At 45.5% G+C, this 25,448-nt stretch overlaps 1 protein-coding gene across 2 annotated transcripts in view; it reads left to right on the top strand.

Moving 5' to 3' along the window:
* DIPK1C (divergent protein kinase domain 1C) overlaps positions 1–24,456 on the top strand; it is a 32,477-nt gene extending 8,021 nt beyond the window's left edge. The window contains exons 3-5 of one of the 2 annotated variants that reach the window (XM_074944724.1): positions 5,137–5,301; positions 6,462–6,692; positions 23,268–24,456. In XM_074944724.1, coding sequence (XP_074800825.1) covers positions 5,137–5,301; positions 6,462–6,683 — 387 coding nt within the window. In that variant the 3' untranslated portion in view covers positions 6,684–6,692; positions 23,268–24,456. Of the gene's footprint in view, positions 1–5,136; positions 5,302–6,461; positions 13,576–23,267 lie in introns of those variants that run through there. The other variant, XM_074944723.1, reaches the window with a different exon arrangement.
* Positions 24,457–25,448: the final 992 nt, after the last annotated feature.

Genomic DNA, 25,448 nt, shown 5'->3' with positions numbered 1-25,448 from the left:
GCCTATAGCTGTTGAAAGGAATTTGAGTGCTTTCCCCTCACCCTTCAATTAGCGTTTATTGTTTATTCAGGTGCCATATGGGAGTTGAGTAGGGAATGGTTGGAGAATTTCAGAGAGAAGCTAAAAATATCCCATCATTTCAGCAGAGGAAGACACAACAGAGATTCCTCAGGATAGGTTTTGCCTACCATCTTTTCAGTCAGATGCAGCATGAATGCTACACAGTGCTATAATTGGACCTGACTGAGCATACATGGTCAGTTTTGATATCTGCTCAGGGGACAAGAGATTTCACCAAGGAGGAGTGAAAGAATATTGAGAACTTTTCATTACAAGACCTTTTAGTGGGAGACGGTTCTCTCTGATTCATTCCTACCTTCTAGGTGTCCACAATGCCAGGACTCTCCCTCTGGATGAGGAGAGTTGGACATGGCTCTTTCTGGAGCCTGGCAACGTCAATCGGTATTGTTTAGTGGAATTCTCTAAAAGGTAACATTGTAAGAAAGCGAGGGTAGCTTGATGCCACCTTTGCACACCCTTTCTGAGCTATCCCAGGATTCAAGATCCGGCCCATTAAGTGGAGGGACTTGTCAATGTTTAAATTGTAAATCAGAAAAAGGTTTTGGGTCTGCACTTGTAAGTTTTTACTAATGAGATTATCTGTTACACAAGTGATCTCAACAAAACCAATGTCTTTTTTGTGAGAGTAATGACAACTCCCAGGAGTAAGGGGTTGGATAAGCTAATCTTAGATATCCTTTTATGTTCTAATTATTTCTGCATATTATAAGCAAATTTTGCTTATAGGTTAGACAAATCCCTGTCAGAGATGGTCTAGATAATACTTAGTCCTGCCATGAGTGCAGGGGACTGGACTAAATGACCTCTCGAAGTCCCTTCCATTCCTATGATTCTATGATTCATTTTTTATCTTGTCGTTTCTTGCATTTTACGATAGAATAAAAATAACATTAAAAAGAAGACTAGAAGAGCGCCCCTCCATCCCCATCCAACCTAAAACAAATGATGCTGCTAGTGTACAGAAAAACACATCTGGGGTAACACCGTCCTGCCTCTGGATTCATTTCCAAAATAACCAGCTAGATCCTCAGTGCTCACTCCCTCCTCCTTATGCTGCTCCTCCAATGCATAGTGGCTGGAAAGCTGCCCTAATAGAGTAGCTAGGGAAATTCTCAGCTGGCACAGAGATGGTGAAGCCAACTCTTTGCCACCCCGTTGGTATAGTGGACATGTTGTGGGGGGATGGAAGGGGGAATGGAGCATGTTGCAGTCTGTGACAGGTTTCAATCGGTCCACCGAGCCCCTAGGGGGCAATGGAGAGCTAGGGTCCCATGGGCAGGCCTTAGTCACACCTTATGGGCGCTGGGGAATTAGCGGAAAAGGTGTGCCGGCCGGAGGCCGTAGCGCGCCCCTCAAGCCCCGGGGCGCACCGGCACGAGTCCGCTACGCGCCCCTCCGGCAGGGGAGCGCCGGCACGAGTCCGCTGCGCGCCCCTCCGGCAGGGGAGTGCCGGCACGGGTTTGTAGCGTGCAATTCTGCTACCCGAGGCAGGTTGGCCGGGTAGGGGATCGCAGGCCCACCCAACTCCACTGCGTTCCAGCCCAGGGCCCTGACAGTGGCAGGAGGCAAAGGTCCCGCTGCTGGGTCAGCGGGGGGCCATCCGCACCCACTGACCAAATACACCCACCACATGGTGCAGTTCTGCCCCTGGGCTACTTCCTACGCGGTCTCTCAAGCGGGTCTCTCTGGTCCCTCCAGCTCGTCTGGGTATTCAGCCCCTGGCAGCTCCAGCTCCCCCTCTGTGTCGGGCTCACACTGGCCCGGGTTACAGCCTGGCCCCTCCAGGTCCTCCGGGTACTCAGCGGCTGGCAGTCCTGGTCGCCACAGGCCTTCCTCCCGGTCAGGTTCCTCCTGGCCCAGGGCCTCCTCTGGGTCGGCAGCAGGGTCTGGAGGGAGCAGCCAGCAGCCTGTGTCTGTCTCCCTCCCTGGTGCTGCCCTCACTGGGCAAAGGGCCCCGCCCTTTGTACTTCCTGTCCCACCCCTCCCCTTCCGGGGATTGGCGTAAGCTTGGTCTGGCCCCGCCCACTCAGGCTCTTTACCCTCTGGTTCGGAGGGAAGCCAACCTCGCTCCCTACATAGTCCCATGATGCTTGCCACCATACCAGCACCTGGGAGGCCCCTACAAGCCAGCATAGGTTACAGCAGCTCTGAGGCAGCTTTAATTTATGCCAGGGTACAAACTAGCTCCTGACTGCCCTCAGGACCAGGAGGGCCATTGCCTTGGGTCCTCCATCAAGCACAGTTTGGCCAGACATGAGGATCTGGCCCACTTCACATGTGAACAACAATAACAACATTTTTCCAATAGAATTTAAGAGTGAAACTACAGCAGGGACAAGGCACTACCGACTCTAAGAAAGTCGACATATTTCTGATATTTACCTGCATGAACTTGTGAAATTCCCCAGGGTACATCACTCTTATCAAGCTTTCCAAGAAACTTAAAGATACCTGGAGTTAAAAGGTGTGTTTAGTTTCTTCAAGATCTGAGCTTCCCTCATGGGAAAAAAATTGCAAAAATTAGATCCTATCCTTGACTTTGTTTTGGAAAGTCCATTTGGCCTTTTGCCAGGTGCATACATCTGAAATTCCTGGGGTCATTCCAGCTGTCATTCAACCATACATTTCAGCTCTGCTGCTATTTGGGAGGCTTAGTTCTATAATTAAAGCTCTCCACAGAGTAATTGCAAATAGCTGTGCTTTGTCCGTTTTCCAAACATTTCCATCTATACCAAATTACTTCATCTGAAACAGGTGGGCTTCTCTGAGTGAACGTTTACATTGTTAGATATTAAGGTTGAATGTAACTCACAGCATTCACAGCACTGAGGTGAGACTGTTCTCACTTCACTGCCCGCACTGTACGTGCCATAGCAAGCAGCTGTCATCACATAGATGGCTTTCCTTCTCCCCTTCTTTATTTTTGTAATTTTTAAGTAAAAGGGGCTATATTGACAATCCTAGAAACTAAAATCTTATACCCACTTGACAGTTATGAATCAAACACCTGCAGAAGCTGTGTGGTCCTTTTTGCATTGCCTGTCCAATATTTCTTAAGCCTGAACTGGAGCGACAAACCTGCATAGCAGTGGTTCTCAACCAGGGGTCCGGGGGGGCCACGAGCAGGTTTCAGGGGGGCCACCAAGCAGGACTGGGATTAGACTTGCTGGGCCCAGGACAGAAAGCTGAAGCCCCACTGCAAGGGGCTGAAGCCCGGGGCCCCGAGCCCTGCCACCCGGGGCTGAAGTCGAATCCTGAGTAACTTAGCTTTGCGGGGCCCCCTGTGGCATGGGGCACTGGGCAATTGCCATGCTTGCTACCCCAAATGCTGACTCTGGCTTTTATATACAGAAAAACAGTTGTTCTGGCACAGGTGGGCTTGGAGATTTTAAAGCATATTTGGGGCAGGGGTGGGGGGGTGGGTAAGGAGGTCCTCAGAAAGAAAAAGATTGAGTCAGATGATAGCTTAATCTTCACATCCATTTAGTCCTTATTCTCTCTGCTGACCATCAACCAGCTGTGAAATACTGATAGATATATTTCTAGATAAGCAGAGGGAGAACCATGAATGTCACTTGATTACATGAATGCCTATTGAAGGAGCAGACATCCCCTGTATATCACAGAGCTCCCCTCTGCAAATAGCACATAGAGCTTGGAGTGACACTGGGTTATCATTACTGCAACTACTGTTAGTTAAGTGAAGTTGGGCCCACTGTTAGTTAAGTGAAGTCGGGAGCTGCTTCCAGCCACAGGGGAGGCGGGGGGAGAAGGGATGACCTGGCCCGTGTCTTTGCAGCGCTCATCTCTTCTCCCCCTCCCATGTGGCTGGAAGCAGCTTGTCCCTTCCTACCTGCACAGTGTTGAAAAGCAGCTAACACCTCCAGGCTGCTGCTGGCCACTGACATAACCCGGTCACCTCCTGTCCCCAGGCTACAGCATGGGCAGGAAGGGGTTAAGCACTCAGGATGCATTGTGCACCAGGGCCCAGGGAACCTGACTGCAGGGGCTTCAGTGAACTGTGAGAGATGTGGCTCAGCAGGGGAGGGTGCCTAGGGGACAGAGCAGCCCCACATACCCTGGGGGCAGGATGCAGGTTGGGATGTGTGTGCCCCAGGGGCTGCTGTGGAGCCTGCAGGTTCTGGGTGTGAACAGGCTGGAAATCACTTCCCCCCCACACACACACTACTCCAGAGCTTAGCTGAGGGGCATAAAGGCTTCCCTGTGCCAACGCTGTGCAGGGCTTTGGCATAGGCAGGGCTTGGTTCCTCCTGGCCAGCGCTCTGGGCCAGAGGGTCTTTGGCTTTCCTGGGGCGCTAGCCCAGCCAGAGGCAGTGGGGGAAGGAAGGAGCCTGCCGACCAGGCTGTTGGTGATTTGAATGCTCTGAGTAGGGACTGGTTCTCCGCGCAGTACTGGGAGCAGGACGTGCCCTTCCCGAGGAGGGCGGGGGGGAGCATATGGAGTAGCAGCGGGGTTGGAGGGGATTGTGAAGGGACAAAGCAGGGAGAGAACTGCGAGAGGGGGAGCATGTAAAGGGCCGATGAGTGGGCAGCAGAGACGACACATAATCGGCTGCCATCTGGCGCCTGCCCACATTCACCAGCCACTGTAGCTTGCTGCCTCGCCACGTGCAGCCAATGCTGGCCGGAAATGGGATGGGACCCTGCTGGCCAAGAGCTGGGATGCAGCGGGGACTGCGCTGACAGACTAGTGGGGGAGTGGCTGGCCTGTGCACTGCATTTTCACCCCGCCACCAGCCTTGCACACCCATCTCCATCATCGGCAACTGGACCCTCCCACTCACCGCTGGTGGATGGGTGGCTGGTAAGAAGGGATCCGGCCAGAAGCAGGAGTGGTCCCACCAGTACTGATGGTGGCGGGGAGGAGACAGAAAATATGGGACAATTTGCCCGTTTTTAAGAAAAAGTCGGGACACTTGCAGGAGGGTTTAAATACAGGACTGTCCCTTTAAAAATGGGACATCTGGTTACCCTATCCTGAAAGTTACATCCTTCACTGCATGTGTCACTTTTGATGTGTTTGTTTGATCACAGGTGGTTGCCATTGATGTGGATATGGCCTTTTTTGAACCTAAAATGAGGGATATCCTTGAACAGAATTGCACAGGAGATGAAGACTGTAATTTTTTCGATTGCTTTTCAAAGTGTGACCTGAGAATCAAAAAGTGTGGGGCAGAAAGGGCCAACAACAACCTGCAAGTGAGTAGCTAGAGATTTATTACGTGTATATTTTCTTTTTAAAAAGACCAGTCAGAGGCAGCTAAAGAATAAAACATATGGCATGAACTAGAGCTGGGTGAGGTCTAGACAAGTATGTTTGATGTACATTCATCAAACCCAGTTTTCAAAAATGGCTGCCTAAATTACATGTATACATTCATCTCTGTGCATGCAAGCTGGCCCTAACATTCACCGTTCCCTTTCTGCATGTGTAATGTCTATCTGCATGTAAAAATATGTGGGATTTATGAGCCCAGTTATCTACAGATCTAAGCTTTGCTCAGATCTAGTTGGGAGGGGGAGGCCACAGGGCTCCACCTTCTTGATTCAAGGGCAGCTGGCCCTGGAGCAAGGCATCCTGCTCTAACTTACCCTGCTGACAATGCCAGCAGAGGATCAGGGTAGCAGAGCTCAGCTGTGCTACATTCCTCCTGCCTGCTTTTCCCTTGTTGTGCTTGGGATGCAGAAGTGGTGAAGTAACAGGGGGAATTCTTCACTGGGAACTCTGGTTTGTTCAGGTCTCTGCTGTACACAACAGAACAAAGCAGCCTTGGAGAATCTGGGCCTTGGTCTCCACTTTAGGCAGCCTTTTCTGAAAACTGGGCTGACTGTGAGCAGAGAAAAATTATTTATCTTCACAGTTTGTTTTGAAAGATAAGAGGAAGTATGATGGGAGCTACAGCATGTAGTGGTCTTGTACATTGTCAGTGCCCAATCTCTAATAATAACAGAGGCAAAATGGTAATAGAAGACACCAATAAAGGCAGTCCCTGAACTGTGGAGTTTAGCAATCCCTGTTCAGTTTGCTATTAGGTCACAAGTGAAATGAGTTAGGTGTCCTCCACCTGATACTTAGTGAGCATTTGCCCATATCTTACATCACAAGTCTACCAAATACAGCTCAGCTACACAGGGAGGCCCATGCTGGTAATGGATAGGCATGGTCAAGGAGGGTTGAGTAGAATGGCCAGGGACAGCTTGTAGAGTGCCTCATGCACTATGCTTTGCTCTTATCACTGTTAGAGGCATTTTGGACTCAATAGTGGAAGCAATAGCTTGTACAGTTTGCAGTCACCAAGGGGCAGAATTGTCTTATTTGCAGCTCCAGAAAGTCAATCTGCTCTTTTACCTTTTCACAGGTCATCTGTGACAAAATATTCCGTCACTGGTTTTCTCCAAATCTCAGGGGACCCACAATTTCCTTCCCTCTGCAGTTGCAATTGCAAAAGGCTGTTCATGAATGTGCCAAACCAGGGCCCAAGGACTTGACACAACACCAGCAAACATCTCTGCATTCTCTGTCTGAGTTATACCATTTGCTGCAAGCCAGTCAAAGAGAACTTCAAAAAGCAACCTTGTGAAACTCACTGGTAACAATGATATATAATAATCATCATTGCCAGCAGTCTCTCTCTCTCTCCCACACACACCCATCCATTGTATTAATTTTTACAGTGTATAGATTTTTTTTTACTATGAAAATGAAACCCATGATTGAAGATGCAGTGAATGTTATTAATCCCCTTTGAAGTGTGAAATTGTTTTACATTATATGGACACTATTCTTGCTTGGTTTTTTGAAGTCACATTGGCTCTCCACAGTGACATTCTGTCATTGGTTGCCCATAGAGTTGTGGTCTCCTGCTAAAATAGCATCCAGCTGAGAGCTGATCCCAGGGTGATGAGATATTTATCTGTGGATGGTGCTTTGAAAATGAAAAGTGTAAATGCTTAGCAGAACTAATATTAATTTAAAAGAGAGGCATGAGGTGTCCTTATATTTCACCAGAGAGTGAGGGACTGGTAGGCAGGGTTCAGGACAGACTACTCTGCACAAACAGCTTCTGACAGTAGGGAACTGCATAGACACATGGCTGATTTTGTATAGACTTCTCCTTCTGCTGCTCTCAAAGACATTGCCTTTCTTTATCTTTTGCAACTGGAGCCCTAGCCGACGCTGCTGAAAGAAAATACATCAAGTTGCTTAGGGATTGTCTAAACAGAGAAATTTACCAGCGTAATCATAGTAGTAAAATTATACTGCTATAGTTATACTGGTATAACTCCTCATGTGAACCCTCTTATTCCTTTTCTGGTTTAGTTTATCTCGCTTTGAGAGGGGTAGGTGGGACACTTTAGCAGGCCGCAGTGTAGCATATCACTTCCTTCCCTTCACCATCATGGAAGGGATTGTGGAAAAGAGTAGGGAATACTGACGGCTTTTATTTAGTACATGCAACATTTTTTGGCTTTATGGTGATATTTTGGTAACAAAAGGAATTTTGCATGAGAAGTCATGATCCGCAGTCAGTGGGACCAGTTACATGAACAGGGATTGCAGGATTAGGACTTTAAAGCTGATTTCCAAAATTCTCTAGCTGTGGAGAGTCTAGCAGACAAGTTTAGAAGCTGTCTCAGTTGTGTACTGGTGCTATGCCCGTCTGCCATTGCTGGCAGATTATGGGACTGCATAAATGAGGCAGAGACCCGAAAAAACAAACATTTCACAATTTTTACTAAAAGATCATCAGATGGGACTCTCCAGTTTGGAATTTGGCAGTGCTGGGTTGGGGGCATATAATCACATTTGCAGCTTATCTATATGAACAATCTGAGGGCTGTTTCCACTGAAAAGTTAAAGCAGCCCTCCTGAGAGATGTCATTAAGCCAACCTAACCCACAGGAAGAATCTTTTGTCAACGTAGTTACTGCCTCATGGGGGGGGGGGTGGATTATTGACAGTGATGGGAGAACCCCTCCCATCGCTCTTATGTCTACAATGAAGCATTACAATGGTGCAGCAGCTGTGCAGCTGCAGTGTGTTAAGTGTAGACATACCCTTAAATCACAGCAGGCTAATGTGGGATAGATTTACAGCCCAGTATTTTGCCACTTTGAAACTGCTTTACAGACTTTAGTCTTCACAACAGCCCTAAAGCTTGGCAGAAGTACTATTTTATTCACAGGCCTTGTCTAGCTAGGAAGTGGGCGTTCTCTTTAAAGAGGGTTAGCTCATGTGATTTTAAACACCTCTTAGCACCTAAAAACGCATTAGCTGGCTAGGAGAAGTCTAGGATTCCTCATGACTAGCTAACATGTTCATAAGGATGTTAAATCATGGTGCTAAATCATGTAAGCCCTAAGTAGTGTTTCGAATTATGTTAGGTTTTACACCATCAAGAATGAGGTTAAAGAACTTGCCCAGGGCAAGGCCAGGGAACTGAGTCAAGATTAGAACTCAGAAATCCTTGGATGGTAAATCTTTGCTTAATCCACACTTTTTTCTAAGAAATCAGAGAGACATTTTAAAAAAAATAATCCTCAGCTAAAGTAGAAAACGTACCAAAAAGCCCAGGCCCTGTCAGAAAGCTGAGGTCACCCATGATGTCATTAGAAAATGTAATGAAACTGGTTAAGGAGAAACAAAATCAAACTGGATGGAATCTGCAATCACTGAACTGAATCAAAGAGAGACGCCTGCAAGACAAATGCATTAAAGATTGTAAGGTGGTCAGATCCTATGTAAAGGGGGCCAGACAAGTACCATAAATAGAAAGAAGGTGGGAAAAGGGACGAAGGAAAAGTCAGGGAAAAATAGGTTAAAAAAATAATACAGCTCAGCTTCTGGTTGGCTCCGTGTATAATGCTGTCCTCTTGCAATTGGCCAAGGTAAGGTGCCTTATTTCTAAGAGATGGGGATGGGGGCAGAAAACTCTGTTAGCTCAAATGGCACAGGGCTGTGGGGCCTTTTGGACTAGGATAGAGAGCTCTGTTATCCATGTTGCATGTGTGCAGTAAAGATCTTTGCCCTGATCCAACTATGGAAGGTGGATCAGGCCCCATAAGTAGCCACAGATTTGTTTCACTTCCCACCAACAAAACTGCCGGTATTTCACAGCAAGAGGCAATGATGAACCTAGAAAGATCAGTAGCAGCTTATTGTGCACACCCCCAACACTGCAGAGAGCCTGACCAGAGACCTCCATGGCAGACTGGTTTCCCCATTATCATCATTTCCTTCTCTCTTTCTGAATCCAGAAAATACAATAGAGGAGGAACAACAACAAAATCAATTTTTGCCATTTTGTGGCAATATTGCACTCCACCATTTACCATTGTGGGTTCCCTTTCATAGCTTCAGGTTTGCATTTTGTACTGTGGAGCGAAACAAGTGTTGACATGGTTATTTGAATCTTAAAACGAAACACGGTAACAAGATCTTAGAATAAACCTTACTTGGTTCCCCAGGAGACTGTCTGATAGGGTTTAATAAGTGAAATCACGTATGAAAATTTTCTCTGACCCCCTGAGGGCTGAGCTGTAGGTCACCTTCACCTGACATGAACCTCAGTTTAACTCATTATATTCTTCCGCAGCTCATTAGGTTTTGTTTAGTCTTTTCAGGTTACAAAGAACAATCCTCATGAACAATCAATACCTCAGAAAATATTGAGTAGCAAAGCAAATGGATGATTTGCACTTGGCAGGGCTTTAAGGTTACCTCCAACTGGATTTTAGTAAACCTTCATTTGCAATTGGCAAGTCTAGGAGAACCTAACAGATTGTAAGAACACAATGGGCCTGATTCTCCATTGTCCTGCACCTTGTGAAGTCATTTAAATCTGTGTAAAGTGAGAAACCATGCTTCCACTCACATGAATGGACAGTACAGATTACATGGTGTTTTACACTTGCTTTGCACCAGAGCAAATGACTAAAGATGCAAGGCAGTGGAAAAACCAGGCCGTGTGTCTCCACAGGACAGGGGTAGGGGAGGGAAATAGGCCTTCTCATTGTTTGTACCTTGTGTAGCCACTTACAATTGTGCAAAGTGAATGTAAAATGCAGCCAAATCAAATAGGAGCATTTTACACACATTTTTCATAGGTGTAAATAGCTTTGCAAGTTGAAAGACAATGAAGAGTCAAGCCCAACTGGGGATATTCAGTCTTGAGGACAGACTGAAGGGGACCAGAAAATCTTCAAATATGTTAAGTGCTGTGCCAAAGAGTATGAGGATCAATTGTTCTCCATAGCCACTAAAGGCAGGATGAGAAGTAAACAGCTTACTCTAGATGGATAATCATAGATTATGAAAAACTTTCTAACTAGAAGGACAGTTAAGTGCTGGAATAGGTTACCGTGAGAGGTTGCGGAATCCCCATCATTGCAGATTTTAAAGAACAGGTTAGGCAAACATCTGTCAGGGATTGCAGCGTGGGGGTATGGACTAGATCAGTGGTTCTCAAAGCCGGTCTGCCACTTATTCAGGGAAAGCCGTGGCAGGCCAGGCCAGTTTGTTTACCTGCCGCGTCTGCAGGTTCGGCCAATCGCGGCTCCCACTGGCCGCAGTTTGCCGCTCCAGGCCAATGGGGGCTGCGGGAAGGGCGGCCAGCACGTCCCTCGGCCCGCGCTGCTTTCTGGATATCTATAAAGCTGCAATACTTTTATTTTCCTTAGTGTGGTTAATAAACATAGTTAAAATGTGATTTATAATGGCTACAAGAACATAAAATATTGAATATAAATAATGACAAATGAACAGCAATAATGAAATATACTCAGCTCAATTCAGCTCTTTTACATCTCTGAAAACCCACTTGTGTCAGGGTTTTCAGAGATGTAAAATAGCAGACTTTGAGCCAATAAATGTCATTATCAAAACACTCTCAAAATATCAGCTGAATTGTATTAAATTAGGTCAATGTAACATCACTGAATAGGCTTTACATAATGCAAGTAAACTGTGTATATGTCCACTGCCCTTAAAACTAAAGAAATGAAGCCAAGGTTCAGATCGTATAGTGATAAGCACTATAGAAATACCTATAAAATAGAATTTGCATAAAATACATGGGACATATCCTCAGCCTCACTTCCTCCTATTTGTACGCTCTTTCCTTTGTATAAATATGTGTATGTATTAAGTCACGTGTGACACGTGGGAGAAAATCCAGTGTTTAGACTTGATTTTGATGTCACTCTACACTGGTGTAGCTACTCTTTGACTTTATTTACTCCTGATTACGTCAGTGTGAGAGCAGTGTGACAACAGGATCAAGTTCCATATACTGAAGAGAAAAAGGTAAGAGTTATGTGGATAACCATAAATTACATGGCGTGTTACAGGCCAGATTGTCCTTTCCTTTCAGCTCACAGCCTTATGCAAGAAGCAGCACATAGCTGCGCTACCCCAAAAGGAGTCCAAGTAAGGCAGTATGCCACAACTAGCATGTTGCTCCTATCAGGAATCAGCATTTGCAGCATAGCCAGTCTGGAAGCAGAGCCAGTCCCTAGGCTACCTAATGAGCACAGCTGGCCTGTAGTAGGCTGCCTGATTGGCTACATTGCCTGATTGGTTCGAAGAGTCAGCAGTCTGGTGCTTAAGCCCAGTGGCTGCTCAAAGCATTTGCTCATGGCTGTGATAGCTCTTGTGTCTGCTTTTTTCTAGTCCTGTCCCTGTCCCATTCCAGATAACCTGGTCTTGACCTTTGGTGCTGATTCCTGCTCTGACCATTGAGTGTGACTACCCATGTCCTGTTGCTTGAGAGCTACCCCACCCCAAAATGACTCAGCTGTGCTAGTTGGTGCATTGGGCCAGAGCTCCACTCATTCCCCTTCCCCTCTTTATCCAACGCAAGGAGAAGGGAGGATGTACTGGGTGTGTAGCTACTTTTCTTTCCCTGCACTTGAAGCAGAGATGTGGTAAGATCACACTGGGATAGGTGGGTGTGTATAGTTTTCTCCTCTTTATGCCCCGGTGCAGGCATGCAGAGGCAGATCAAGACCAAGACCTGACCATAGAAGCTGGTCAAGACTTGTTGGTCTAACATTTTAAAAGTGACTAATCATTTGGGTGCCCAACCCAAAGCACCTTAAAAAGGCCTGGTTTCCAGAGGGCAGGTGCTCAGCAATTTCAGACTCTTTAATGCTCTTGGGTGCCCACCTAAGATACATTAATCAGTCTTGAAAATTTAGGCCATTGCATATAAGGGAAATGTAATTGAAAGCATGAAATAAAAAGGTTTTATTTTAAAAAAAATCTTATGAACTAAGAAGAAATTGCAGCAGCAGGATGCGATGGCTCAGGAGATTGGCAGTGAGCTGTGTAGTTTTATACTGCTGTAAGAAAGGTTCAAAATCAGTAGTGGTTCATTGGTTCAAATTCAGTAGTCACCAAAAGCTATCTAAGAACTCCTCTGTAAACTCTATGGCAACCTTTTTCTTTCTGAGCCTCCCCCCCACACGCTATAAAAACTCCAGGGTCCACCTGTCCTACAAGAACTGTTTTTCTGCATATCCAATAGATTAAAAGTTGTATTAAATTGCTAGTTATATAAACACACACATATAATATAAAAAAGAAAAGGATAATATAGGTACAAAAATAAAAAACTGAATATTATTTTTTTAGTTACTCAGCATGAAACTTGTTGCTGGTGCTGACCCATAGGCTGGGTGGCCCGCTAAGGTGAGTCAGGGTGTGAAGGTGGTACCACTGCCCAGGGCTGAAGCCTGGTTTATTTTGGCAGACCCCTGAAACCTGCTTTCGGCCCCCCCAGGGGACTGCAGACCCCTGGTGGAGAACTGCTGCTTTATGGGCCATGGTGATATTAGCCCAGTTCTTGTGGGAAAGATGTCTGCAACACAGAAGTCACCACCAGAACTGTCTCAAAGTGGCACCTTTCTCAGTCTAATTAAAGAAGGTAGCAAATGGAAGGATATGGGGATGGAATTAGCTGTTCATCACTAAAGATGGTCCTTCCAAGTGGAGGCACATTGTCAGGGTGCTGCGTGTGTGTGTGTGGAGAAGCTTGTGCTACCACTCTCCATTCTGTTCCTTGTAGGAGAATAAAAGATCACTTCATTTTGCAGGTCTGACATCTTTGAGAGGCACTACATTCCTATCAGGAAGAACAATAAAAGAAATAAATGCAGTAAAGTCAAAGTCCCTGCTGTCTTAATTTCTCCACGTTCCTGTAGCTTGGGGGTGTTGACAGCTTTGGCTGAGAAGCAACTATTTTCATAATATTGGTCTGTTCAAAACAAGATCATATAGATGAATTGAACAACATTTGCTTTTTAATGGGGAGACAAATAGAATTTGCACTGAGTAATAGCTACATAATCCTGGAGTTTCTCTGAAAAGGATAAAAGAAGAGTTGTTTGTGTTCAGTTTTATCAAATTTTAAATTAAGTTACCGAGGAAAGGTTAGGATAAAGCATAATTTGACATTAAAGAGGAAGAATAATGCCAACTCCATTGGTACTGGCTTTTCCAGGGCTTTTGTACATATGAGAATAAGATCTGTAAATTATAAATGATACTGGGACCCCTTCTAAGAGACCTTCACCCTACCATTTCTTGTCCATCCATTGTAAAAGAGATAGTATTGTTCTATATAGTTTATCACCATTATTAGAGGCTTGAATACCCTTGCTTTTCCCCAAAAGAAGAACTAAATATAGCTGATACAGAAATTCTTTTACAGCAGCGATGCCAAGTTGTTGTTTTTAAACACGTCTGTGCTGAGAAGAAATGGGCCCTTATCCATCTTGCCTTCCGGCCAAGCCATTTAACCAGAACTGGGAATACTGACAAAGTTTCTCAGTCTCCCTCTCTCTAACAGAACTGTATAAAATAAAGCAACCCTTTCCAGCTATCAGTAGGGAAACAGAAAGCCACAAAATGTTCGTTAAAATATTATGCTGCACAGGTTTTTTCAGGAAAGAAGCCAACAGTTGTGCAGCACAACAGTTATAATAAGGGGTAAATGTCAATATGTAAATCAATAACTGGCTGGATGCCACTGGCTTCTGGATGGTTAGCTGAAGACTGGAATCTTGCTGCTTCTATTGTGTCCTGCTCACAATGGTACAGAGCCAGTGCTACTAGAAGGAACCAAGCACAACAATGCAAATCATGAAGCCCCTGAAGAACATTTCTGCGCATGGCTGCTTCTTGTAATCAGCCATGGAATTTAATGAGGCACCTGCAGTTTATAGATAGCCTAGTTCCAACATAAAGTGCACTGAGAATGCAATGTCCGCTTCTTAAAATTCATCAGTAAACCATACACTAGAAAGAGCTCACTGCAGCACACAATGCATCCCATCAGTTTATAATTCCAAGTAACCATATTCTCCAGATAGATGACCTACAATGAAATTGGAGGTTAATTCAGAAGCCAGCAAGGTCTCCTAAGTAGCAGAAGAGTGAAAGGAAGGAGGGTAGTTATTTTGAGTTAATATGTTTTATTCACATTTGATTTTACTTTTTATAAATGAAGTAGCCACTGGAGTCAGTAGATACTTCTGACATGTGACAAGAGCAATTAACTCTTTGTACACCTGACCCACATCACATGAGTTGGATCAAGAAATAAAGCTCAGCCTCGTACCAGTCCTTCTAGGTATTATGCAATTTCTATAGTCCTGAATTCACTAGGCTGGTTACCCCTTCTCCTTGCACAGTATGTTCCTTGCAGCAGAAACACAATCTGAGGGGACCAGTGGCTCCCTCCTGTGTCCTGGGTGAATGGTCTCCTCTTTCCTTTGCTCCTACCTTTACTTTTCTCCAGTGCCTTTGGTTGTTTCCCACCTGCTGCTGCTGCTACAGTTGGAGTGGTTACTATAGTGGCTTTGCATCTAGTTCTTCTTCCATCTGCTTCTCCTCCAGCAACTCTGCTTCTAAGTACATCTCAGCCATTGCAGACAGTTGGTGTCAGATCACGCATCCCCGAACCCCTCATGTAGCTGACCTAAATGCATCTTTAAAAACAGCAGCTCTATTAACTCTAAGGCCTGGTCTACACCTAAAAATTAGATCTGACCTAACTACATCGCTCAGGGCTGTGAAAATTGTTGCTCTCTGTGAGACATAGGACAACCTAACCCCCAATGTAGACACAGCTAAATCAGTGGAAGAGTTTTACCACCTCTCGGAGAGCTGGATTAACAATATCAACATAAAAACCCCTTCTGTCAATGTAGGAAGCGTCTACACTGTGGCACTACGTTGCTGAGTTAGATGCAGGACTCAATGAATTAAATCTATAGCCAGTGTTATGGAGAAGGTCAGTTTATGTGATCATAATGGTTTCTTCTAGCCTTCGGTCTATGAATCTATTCCCATCTAATCAAGAATGGCCAGGCTCATGGTCTGTGGCATTGTCCTCTCCCAGGACTCTATATGTTGCTTGTGACTCTCCTGTTAGGAGTGGAGTTGGACAATCCAGGACTACTCTCACTGAGCTGCAGTGGCCATCTGGCTGAATGTAATCAGACATGCTTCTGGATTACCATCTAGTTCCATTTTAGATGGGTGTACTCTTAGACTTGCAGGAAGCGTAGGTGGTAGTTTATTACAAGTAATCAATAAAGATAACCAATATCCCTCCCTATAGCTGCCCTTCTGCATTTGTGGAATGGGGATTTTATTGATGATTAGAAGATGGGATGGGATGTTCTTTGCAGCACTTTGAAATAATTCAACAACAACATCTGCTAAAAAGGAGCCCCTCTGAAACAGTGAATTCACAGAAAAATAAAAGGCTTGTTGCTAAGAATTACAGATATTGTCACCTACTGAGTAAGCAACTGGAAATCACCGGCATTATTCCCTGAATCTATAATACATTCCAGGCTTTATTATCTTGGACTAGCATATATTATTGCCACAGCAAAGAATTCTGTCAAACTTCTTCATGTGATCCATTCACTAAGTGCGTCTCAAGCTTCACAGGAAATTGGCTATGAATTATTTTGTAACCATTGACTACGGCATGTTGACTTTAAACATCTGGGATTAATATTTGAAGTCTTGGTCTAATTTTGTCATAACCTGTAAATATCTGACACTCGCCTTAAAATTTTTCCTGGAATGGCATCCCTTGGAGATTTTTAACACATGTTATAAAGTGTAATCTGTGTTAAGATTGAGCAGTACTTCTACAGGATAGAAAGAGAGGGGTAGATTTGTATTGTTAGTTATTAGAAATACATTTAACAGCAGCAGGAAAAAAGTAAGCTTCATTCTGCTCCACTTTTGTTGTTGAATATAGTTTACTTGTCAGTTTCATGTCATGTAAACATCCCATTCTCTGCTCCCCCCCCCCCAAAATGTACAATAGTTATGTCTCACGTGCCAGAACCTCAGATGATGTAAATGGACAGAGCTCCACTGAAGTTAATGGCATTGCAGCTATTTACACCATCTGAGATTTGGCCTAAAGTGTTTAAAACTGGAAGTGTGGCATATTGCCTAATCCTGGCACAATGACTTCATGCTTAGTCAAAGCAGATGCACAAACTAGTCACTCTTATGTGGTACATACTGGTTGGCTGACAATCACTGCTTTAAAGACAGCAGTCCTATAGCAGCCTCTCACAAAAGGGTTTAGGTAGAGCAGGTAAATTTTTGGCAACAAACTTTGAAAAAAGTGAAGTCTTCATTACTTTCCACCTTTTTTTGCAGAAATTTTCAAAACAGAAAATTTCAAGCTAACTGAAAATAGAAAAAAGCTGACAGCAAATTTTCAGCTAGTTCTGGTTTCAGGGAATAATTTTAGTGGAGGCTTCAGATGAGAAAGTCTTTTTAAACGACCCCATACCACTGCATATATTGACTCTAAAATGGATACCTAGAGAGGAATTGTGGGGCAGATTGTCACCTGATATAATCTGGCATAATTCCAGTAAGTTCAATGGGGAGCTACACTGATTTACACCAACTCAAGTTCTTGCCCTGTATACATATTTTTGATCTGGCACAACATGTACTACTGCTCAAGGCAGTCGGAAATGGAAAGAATACGTGGTCACTGATCTCTGTTAATTCTTTTGTGAATATCTTGTAAAGGGGCAAGTTGGTTTTGAATAACAGGGTGTGAGCAAATGGCATTTCTACCATTCTCCAGACAGAATATAGAATCCATCTCATACCTTACTTCCTAGGGTTTGGCCGTGCTTAAATAATAACAAAAGAACACAAACCTCAGTCCTTTCTCCCAAAACCTTGCCATTCTTAGCCCTTCCTGGTGAATCTCTGTATTTCCACCCCTCATAGCTTCTGACCAGAGGCTTGCACCACCTCTTTTATATCCTGGTGAGCCAAGAAGACACATGTGTCACAATGAGTCAGCAAAATTTACTCAGCTTTACAAGAGAGCCCTATGAGGTTACAGATTGTACCATCTGTTAAATGGGGCCATAAGGAACCCCAGGGTTAATGGTTGATTTCTAAAGACTGAAACAAGCAAGCATTTTATAAAATACATGTTGGTTGGCTGTTTATTTTTTAAGAGATTTAAATGTGAGCTTTTTCCGTATTTCATGCTGCCAGGTGCTCGTCTTGTTATCTGCTTGGGAACTTATAGGACCCCATCTCCACAGTATCTGAGTGTCTCACAAACATTAATGGATTTACTCTCATGGCACTTCTGTGCAGAGGGGAGTCTATTATCCCCCTCCCCCCTTTTTTTTTTACACACAGATGGGGAACTGAGGCCCAGATGGGTGCTCTGACCACCAGGCAATAGGCTGCTCTGAGGTGGGTTACTCTCAATCTCTTCTGGTGAAGATGTACCGCTTTACAGAAAACAATTCATTGTGCCAAAGAGCAAGATAATGACTTTATAGCCTAGACCAGGGGTGGGCAAAGTTTTTGGTCCGAGGGCCACATTGGGGTGGCAAAATGGTATGGAGGGCCGGGTAGGGAAGGCTGTGACTCCGCAAACAGCCTGGCTCCCTGCCCCCTCCCACTTCCCGCCCCCTAACTGCCCCCCTCAGAACTCCCGACTCATCCAACCCTCCCTGCTCCTTGTCCCCTGACCGCTCCCTCCCAGGACCCCCTGCCCCTAACTGCCCCCCCAGGACCCCACCCCGTATCCAACCCCCCTTGCTCCTTGTCCCCTGACTGCCCAGATCCCCGTCCACATCCCACCCCCTGACAGGCTCCCCAGGACTCCTGACCCATCCAACCCTCCCCCACTCCTTGTCCCCTGACCGCCTCCTTCTGGGATCCCCGTCCCTAACTTCCCCCCCAGGACCCCACCCCCTATCCAACCCCCCCTGCTCTCTGTCTCCTGACTGCCCGCCCCCCCCCCCGAACCTCCGCCCCATCCAACCGCCCCCTGGCCCTTGACTGTCCACTGGGACCTCCTGCCCCTTATCCACACACACCTCCCTGCCGCTCCCTTACCAGGCCACTCAGAGTGGCAGGACAGGCTTACTGGAAAGCCTGGGAGGTGGGCGTGTGCAAGCCCCGCTGCCCACGCTGCGAGCTGAAGCTGCGGGGGTGGGGGGACAGCTGGGGAGGGGCCGGAGATTAGCTTCCCTGGCCGGGAGCTCAGAGGCCGGGTAGGATGGTCCCGTGGGCCGTAGTTTGCCCACCTCTGGCCTAGAGGTTAAGGTATCCCTTAGGGGGTGAGGTAGGAAAGTTGAATTCAGATCTCTTTGCCTGATTCAGAGGCAGGAGATATGGATTCAAGTCTCCCCTGCCTCCCCCAGGTGAGTACTTTAATCGCCAAGCTATACCAGTGGTTCTCAAACTTTTGTACTGGTGACCCCTTTCACACAGCAAGACTCTGAGTGAGACCCCCCCCTTATAAATAAAAAAACACATTCTTTTATATTTAACACTATTGTAAATTATGGAGGCAAAGCATGGTTTGAGGGTGGAGGCTGACAGCTCACAACCCTCCCATGTAATAACCTCACGACCCCCAGTTTGAGAACCCCTGAGCTAGAGAGATGTTCTCACTCTCTTTAACTTTGGCCCGATTAATATTTAAAATAATGTATTGATAAATAAAATATCATAAGTATTTATACAAAGGTAGAACCTGAATGGCCTAAGCCCTCATAGTTAGGGCACTCATGTAGGAGTGGGGAGAGGGAAGTTCAATTCCTTGCTGCAGTGTGAAGAGTCAAACCTGGGTCTCCCAGGCAAGTGTGGTAATCATGGTAATAAAAGGACACCGTTGTTTGGCTGAAATGAGCTTTTCCAATTTGCTGACAAATTCTGAATATTTCTGAACTGAATTGACTATTTCTACTGATTTTTCCATTTGCTGACCGACCCGAAAGAGTCAAACATCCGTCCAGCTCTCCTCCTGAGTTCCAGGCCATAACCACCAAACCATCCTTCCTCTGTGCCTGGTTTGCATTACTTTGTTGTTGTGACAGCATATACCCTGCACAGCACATTAGCACAAAAGCTATTGCTCAACACAGTGGTTCTAAAACTATGGTCTGTTGCTCTCCTGTGGTCTGCAGAATGGAACACTTTGAGAATCAGGCAGTGGTGACTTGTTTGGCCAGGATCTCCCTACTATACTGTACTCTAAAGAATGGAAAAATTACAGTGGAGAACTACTGGTCAACTTACTTTCAGGAGGAAGCAAATACAGCATTGTGATCTGAGTTTATAAATTGTAGACAACATTGCAAAAGGAAGGCGGTGGTGAACTCTGTTGGATTGTACTTGGACCAATCCATTCACCTCAATGTTTCTCTTAGACACCGTGATCTTGGATGTGACCAAAGAGAATAAATGGTAAAAAAGAGCCAATTTTGGCTGAAAGAGGTGGATAAACATTGAATACAGTGTTTGGGGGGGAAATACAGTCTCCCATCTGTGGAGTTACAGTAAGGAGCCTCACACTGATACCATTAGAGAATACCTGGAACACTGCATGAAGAATTTGAAATTGAACACAGGAAGTTTGCTTAATATGAAGGCATTGAGTAAATTGTTAGGATGAATTATTCCCAGGCATGGAACAGAGCCAGTGAAAACAGACAGTAATCTACCAGAAACTGTAGAATGGTTCTGAGGATTAATTGCTTCAAAAAGTTCAGTGCTCTTTTAATATTAGATTTAAGATTATCTTGAGTTTTATGCATGTTTACAAGTACACACATTACAATGCAAATAGCTGGACACAGATTTCCACAGGTAATGGTTGAGGGTGCTATGTTGCTGGGAAGTATATTTGTAGCAATGTAACAAACTAACACTATATTTTAGTTGTAGGATTCATAAAGGTTTATGCGCTTGGCAACATTCAGGGCACACCCGGAGTGTTGTGTAGGAGTAGTGCACACACTGCTCCATCCAAGGGCATCAACCTTGGAATCTCGCCAAGATGACATGAATCGTGGGAAGCCTCTCAGGACTGGGCTCAAGGCCCGAGAGCAAGGAATGCGGTAGATAGAAATTGGTAAATAAGAATGTTAAACAAAGCCAGTGTATTCCTTTTATCTGTTGGAGAATGTAATGCGTGGGGGGAGAGAGAGAATAAAGGGGAAGGTGGAAAGCTGACAGGCAGAAGTCGGTTAGCAGACCAGCCTGCTTGCTTGCTAAAAGCTGTGTTCTGTCTTGTCATTGAACCGCCACATTTAGTATCACCCTTTATGGTACTATAATTATGACTCATGTTAGTAGGAATAGCAAGTAATATTTATATAATAATTTTAATTAAAATATTGTATTAATAAACAAAATATCATCTTACCAATAATAAAGATCAAAATAAAGAAGAGATTCTTTAAAAACATTATGGGAAACAGCTTTGTCAATATCACTCAGGAGATCCTGATAAAAATGGCAGTTGAAAATGCGAACGAGGATTGCCGCCGTGCTCTCCAGGCAGCACAAGCCTCTGGAATTCTAGAGCTGTCGGACATGCTGAGGGCGTGCCAAAACATCGGAACCCAAGCACATAAAGCTGGAGTTCTGGCCGCCGCCCTGCGGAAAAGCAGGAAGGAGGGGAAGCGTTGTTACCGCTGTGGTAAGGAGGGTCACTTTCAGCGGGAGTGCCGCTCATTGACGGTGCCCGCCCGCCCCTCAAAGAAGTGCCCCAAGTGTCGGAAGGGCTATCACTGGGCTAATCAGTGTCGTAGCGGGTCGGGAAACTGCACGACGGGTCCCCCCCCGAACCCAGGGCCAAACGGGGGTGTTTCCCACTCAGACAACTGTTCCTCTGCCTTAAAATCCATAGACTCCATGAGGGCGGCGACTGCTGGAAGTGCAGGGCTTGATTTGATTATGCAGGAGGACGCTGATTTTCAGTTGCCGGGGGAGGTTTGCGCCATACCTACACAGGTGACGGGACCTCTCCCTGCCGGATTTGTGGGTCTGGTTCTCCCTCGCTCACACGCTGGGAAACAGGGTTTATTTGTCATCCCAGGAGTCATTGACGCCGATTACACCGGCGTTATTAAGGTTCAGGTATGGACCCATCTTCTGCAGTCGCTCCCACGTGGACGGTCAATTGCACAATTGATTTTAGTCCCCTATCAGGTGCCAGCCGCGGAGGATCGAGCCCGGGGCGGGAACGGCTTTGGATCGACGCTGTCTCAGTCGCCGTCTCACAATACGTCCTCTCCACTTGTTGCTCTAACAATGTCGGTCCGCCCCTCGAAACCTCAGTTAACACTTCTTTTAAATAATGTTCCTTTTACAGGGCTGGTGGACACTGGAGCTGATGTTACGGTGATTTGTGATCCGGAGTGGCCGGTCGGTTGGCCAACAGTTCCTTCTAAAGAGTTGTGGGGGATCGGGGGTAGCAAACCCGGGCGCCAAAGTTTGTCTTGGGTCACGGTCTCTAAACCAGGAGGCCGTGCCCTTGCTACAATCTGCCCTTTTGTACTCCCTGTCCACCTCAATATTTGGGGCCGTGATTTACTTACAAAGCTGGACACCACCCTCGATATTAATATATAATGGCCCAAAATCCTCCCTCTCTCACCTTGCCATCCGCATTACCATTGGTATGGCAATCCTTAGAGCCCATATGGATTGACCAGTGGCCCCTCCCTCTAGAAAAGCTGAAAGCGCTTCATTCACTTGTACAACAATATTTGCATGCACAGCGCTTGGAGAGCTTTACTAGTCCTTGGAACTAGCTGCTGTTATTTTGGCCTTTCAACTTTTTACTGATTGTCCCTTTAATTTGATTGTGGACACGCATTATGTTTATCAGGTAATTGATTATTTACCCCTTGCCCTCATTACCCCTCAGGTCGATGCGGACCTCCTTCGCCTGTTTCTGTCCTTATAGTATCTCATCACCACTCGTAATTTCCCTTATTTTGTTGCTCATATTTGCAGTCATACCCCTCTGCCTGGGCTACTCATTGAAGGCAATGCGCGCGCTGATCACGCGTTACTTGGTCAGGTAAATTCCCTTTTTTCTGACCCCACTGAAAGCCATGCCTTTTTTCATCAGTCTGCCTCTGTCTTGGCCCGACAGTTTCATATTCCTACTGATCATGCACGTTCTATTGTTCGTTCCTGCCCCCACTGTGCCGCTGCTGCTCCTACCTTTTCTTATGCCGTTAACCCCAGAGGTACCGCAGCGAATCAGCTGTGGCAAATGGATGTCACTCACGTGCCACAATTTCGCCCCTATTCGTTTTTACATGTTTTCATTGATACCTATTTGGGATTCCTTTGGGCGACCCCACAGCGTGGGGAAGCCACTCCCAAAGTTATTCACCATTTGCTAGCCTGTTTTGCTGTTATGGGTCACCCGAGCCAGATAAAAATGGATAATGCCCCAGCCTATTGCTCCACAGCACTTTTCACCTTTTGTGCCCAATGGGACGTCCGTCTCAAACACGGGATCCCTTATAATTCCACAGGCCAAGCTATTGTTGAACGTGCAAATCGCACGCTAAAAACCCTGCTCGACAAACAATTAAAACAAGGGGAGCTGCGTCTCCGAACCTTAGGAGACATTCAGCAACAACTGCATATCCTTTTGTTTACTTTAAATAATTTAACGCTGAACGCAGATCAGCAGACCCCCGCGGATCGGCATTTTCACAAATGGAAAGACAGCGTGTCTATTACCGTTAGCTGCCCGATCCGCAATGGTTGGGCCCAGTGCCTTTAATTACTTGGGGTCGGGGATATGCTGCTGTGTTTCTCCCTGCAGGACCGTTGTGCGCTCCGGCCCGGTGTGTGCGACCGGCACTGAAACAGCATGGCATGGCACCAGGGGCTGTCGAACCCCATACCGGAGTTTCAGCTGACCTTGGAGGAGAACGCGGTGCCTCCCGGGTCGACAACGGCGGGACGGAAACGGAAGAGGCGTAGCGTCCCAAGCCAGCCCGTGACATGGGGAGCAGTAAAAGCATTGGTCGCCGCAGCTCAACGAAGACTGGCAGCAAACCAACAGCCAGAGACTCCTGAGACTTTGTTTGTGGCGATTCTCACCCAAATTACTGCTAATTCTGTACTGATTGTATGCCTTTTGTGCCTGCTATTTCCTGGAGGGGTTGACTCGGGAGCGCTTCCTCCGTTATGGGCCCGAATGACATATAACCTATGGGAAAGATTGGCTTCAATAGCAAATGTTACCCACTTTTGTTTATTTGATTTTGTAGCAGCTGAAGAATTGTTAGGTACGTGCCTTATTCCAGTATGTCATCACCCTGAGAAAATTGGGAATGAGATGATGCTCGCTGCTTACTCGAACCTCTCTTCCCAGTACTCTAGCATGGCTAATTGGGGCCCGGCCAATCACACTTTACCTTTTTAAGCTTATTTTTTGCTGCTGCTGTGTACAATGTATTTCCTTTTTGTTAAGGCTTTGTCGAGACCCGCCCTGGCAGGCTCCACGAGTTATGACCTTGTCTGTCCGGGAGTTAATTGGCTTGCAAATGCAAATTGATGGCTACCATGAGATGGCCGAGCACAAATAAACAAAAAAGGAGGGGATGTAGGATTCATAAAGGTTTATGCGCTTGGCAACATTCAGGGCACACCCGGAGTGTTGTGTAGGAGTAGTGCACACACTGCTCCATCCAAGGGCATCAACCTTGGAATCTCGCCAAGATGACATGAATCGTGGGAAGCCTCTCAGGACTGGGCTCAAGGCCCGAGAGCAAGGAATGCGGTAGATAGAAATTGGTAAATAAGAATGTTAAACAAAGCCAGTGTATTCCTTTTATCTGTTGGAGAATGTAATGCGCGGGGGGAGAGAGAGAATAAAGGGGAAGGTGGAAAGCTGACAGGCAGAAGTCGGTTAGCAGACCAGCCTGCTTGCTTGCTAAAAGCTGTGTTCTGTCTTGTCATTGAACCGCCACATTTAGTATCACTCTTTATGGTACTATAATTATGACTCATGTTAGTAGGAATAGCAAGTAATATTTATATAATAATTTTAATTAAAATATTGTATTAATAAACAAAATATCATCTTACCAATAATAAAGATCAAAATAATAAAAGAGATTCTTTAAAAACATTATGGGAAACAGCTTTGTCAATATCACTTCAAGGTTTCTTGTTCTACCATTCAGTCCATTACATAAATAAAAGTGGTTTTTTTACTCTGTTCTTTATACAATATTTTTCAAAAGTGTGCAGGAAATTACAGTAATTTTGTTTACATATCAAAATAAAAATCAACTGGCTTTGGATAAGTGATTATGAATCATTCATAATTCATTATTGTTCATTCTGGATAATTCATACATTAGTGCACACATGGTTTGGAATATACAGAGAAAGTACAAACTACAGCAATCTGGGCTGCAAGCAAGTTCCTGGCACTCCATCACCAATAAAGGGATTGACTAATTAGTATGGTGTAACATTAGTTCTACACCCCACTGGTAAACAATCCAGAATCCAGTAAAACAAATTTAAGAGCTTAGGTCATGATCTTACAATGGACTCTGCATGGACCTCCCCCTGCATCCTCCTAGAGCCCCATCCAAATAATGAGGCTGTGCATGGGTGCAGGAGTCGGCTCATGCTGAGCACGTTGCCGGATCGGGGCCTAAATGTATGTGGGGGGTCTGGGCAGTCTTAAGGCTCTCACCAACTTGCTTCTCAAATGGGGCTGCATGGCAAACACATCAATCATCTTCTGCCTCCCCCAATACAGCCCATGCGGCTGTTCATTCTATCAGGAAGGCATGAGATTTTCCAAAATCCAAGCAATAAGGAAGATTTTCCCTCTACACCCTTTTTTGTTGCTCTTTTCTTGCTGACTTTTTTGCTTCCTCTTCTCTCTCTAGGGACTTATATGACCCTTGTCCCCGTAGTATCTGAGTTATTCATGGATTTTAAATTTGCAACATGCTATAAGGAAGGGAAGTGTTATCCC

Source organism: Natator depressus, chromosome 2, assembly GCF_965152275.1.
Source record: "Natator depressus isolate rNatDep1 chromosome 2, rNatDep2.hap1, whole genome shotgun sequence".
In the NCBI taxonomy this organism is placed as follows: domain Eukaryota; kingdom Metazoa; phylum Chordata; order Testudines; family Cheloniidae; genus Natator; species Natator depressus.
Note: the sequence above shows the minus strand (reverse complement) of the source record. Positions and strands in the feature narration are given on the sequence as shown.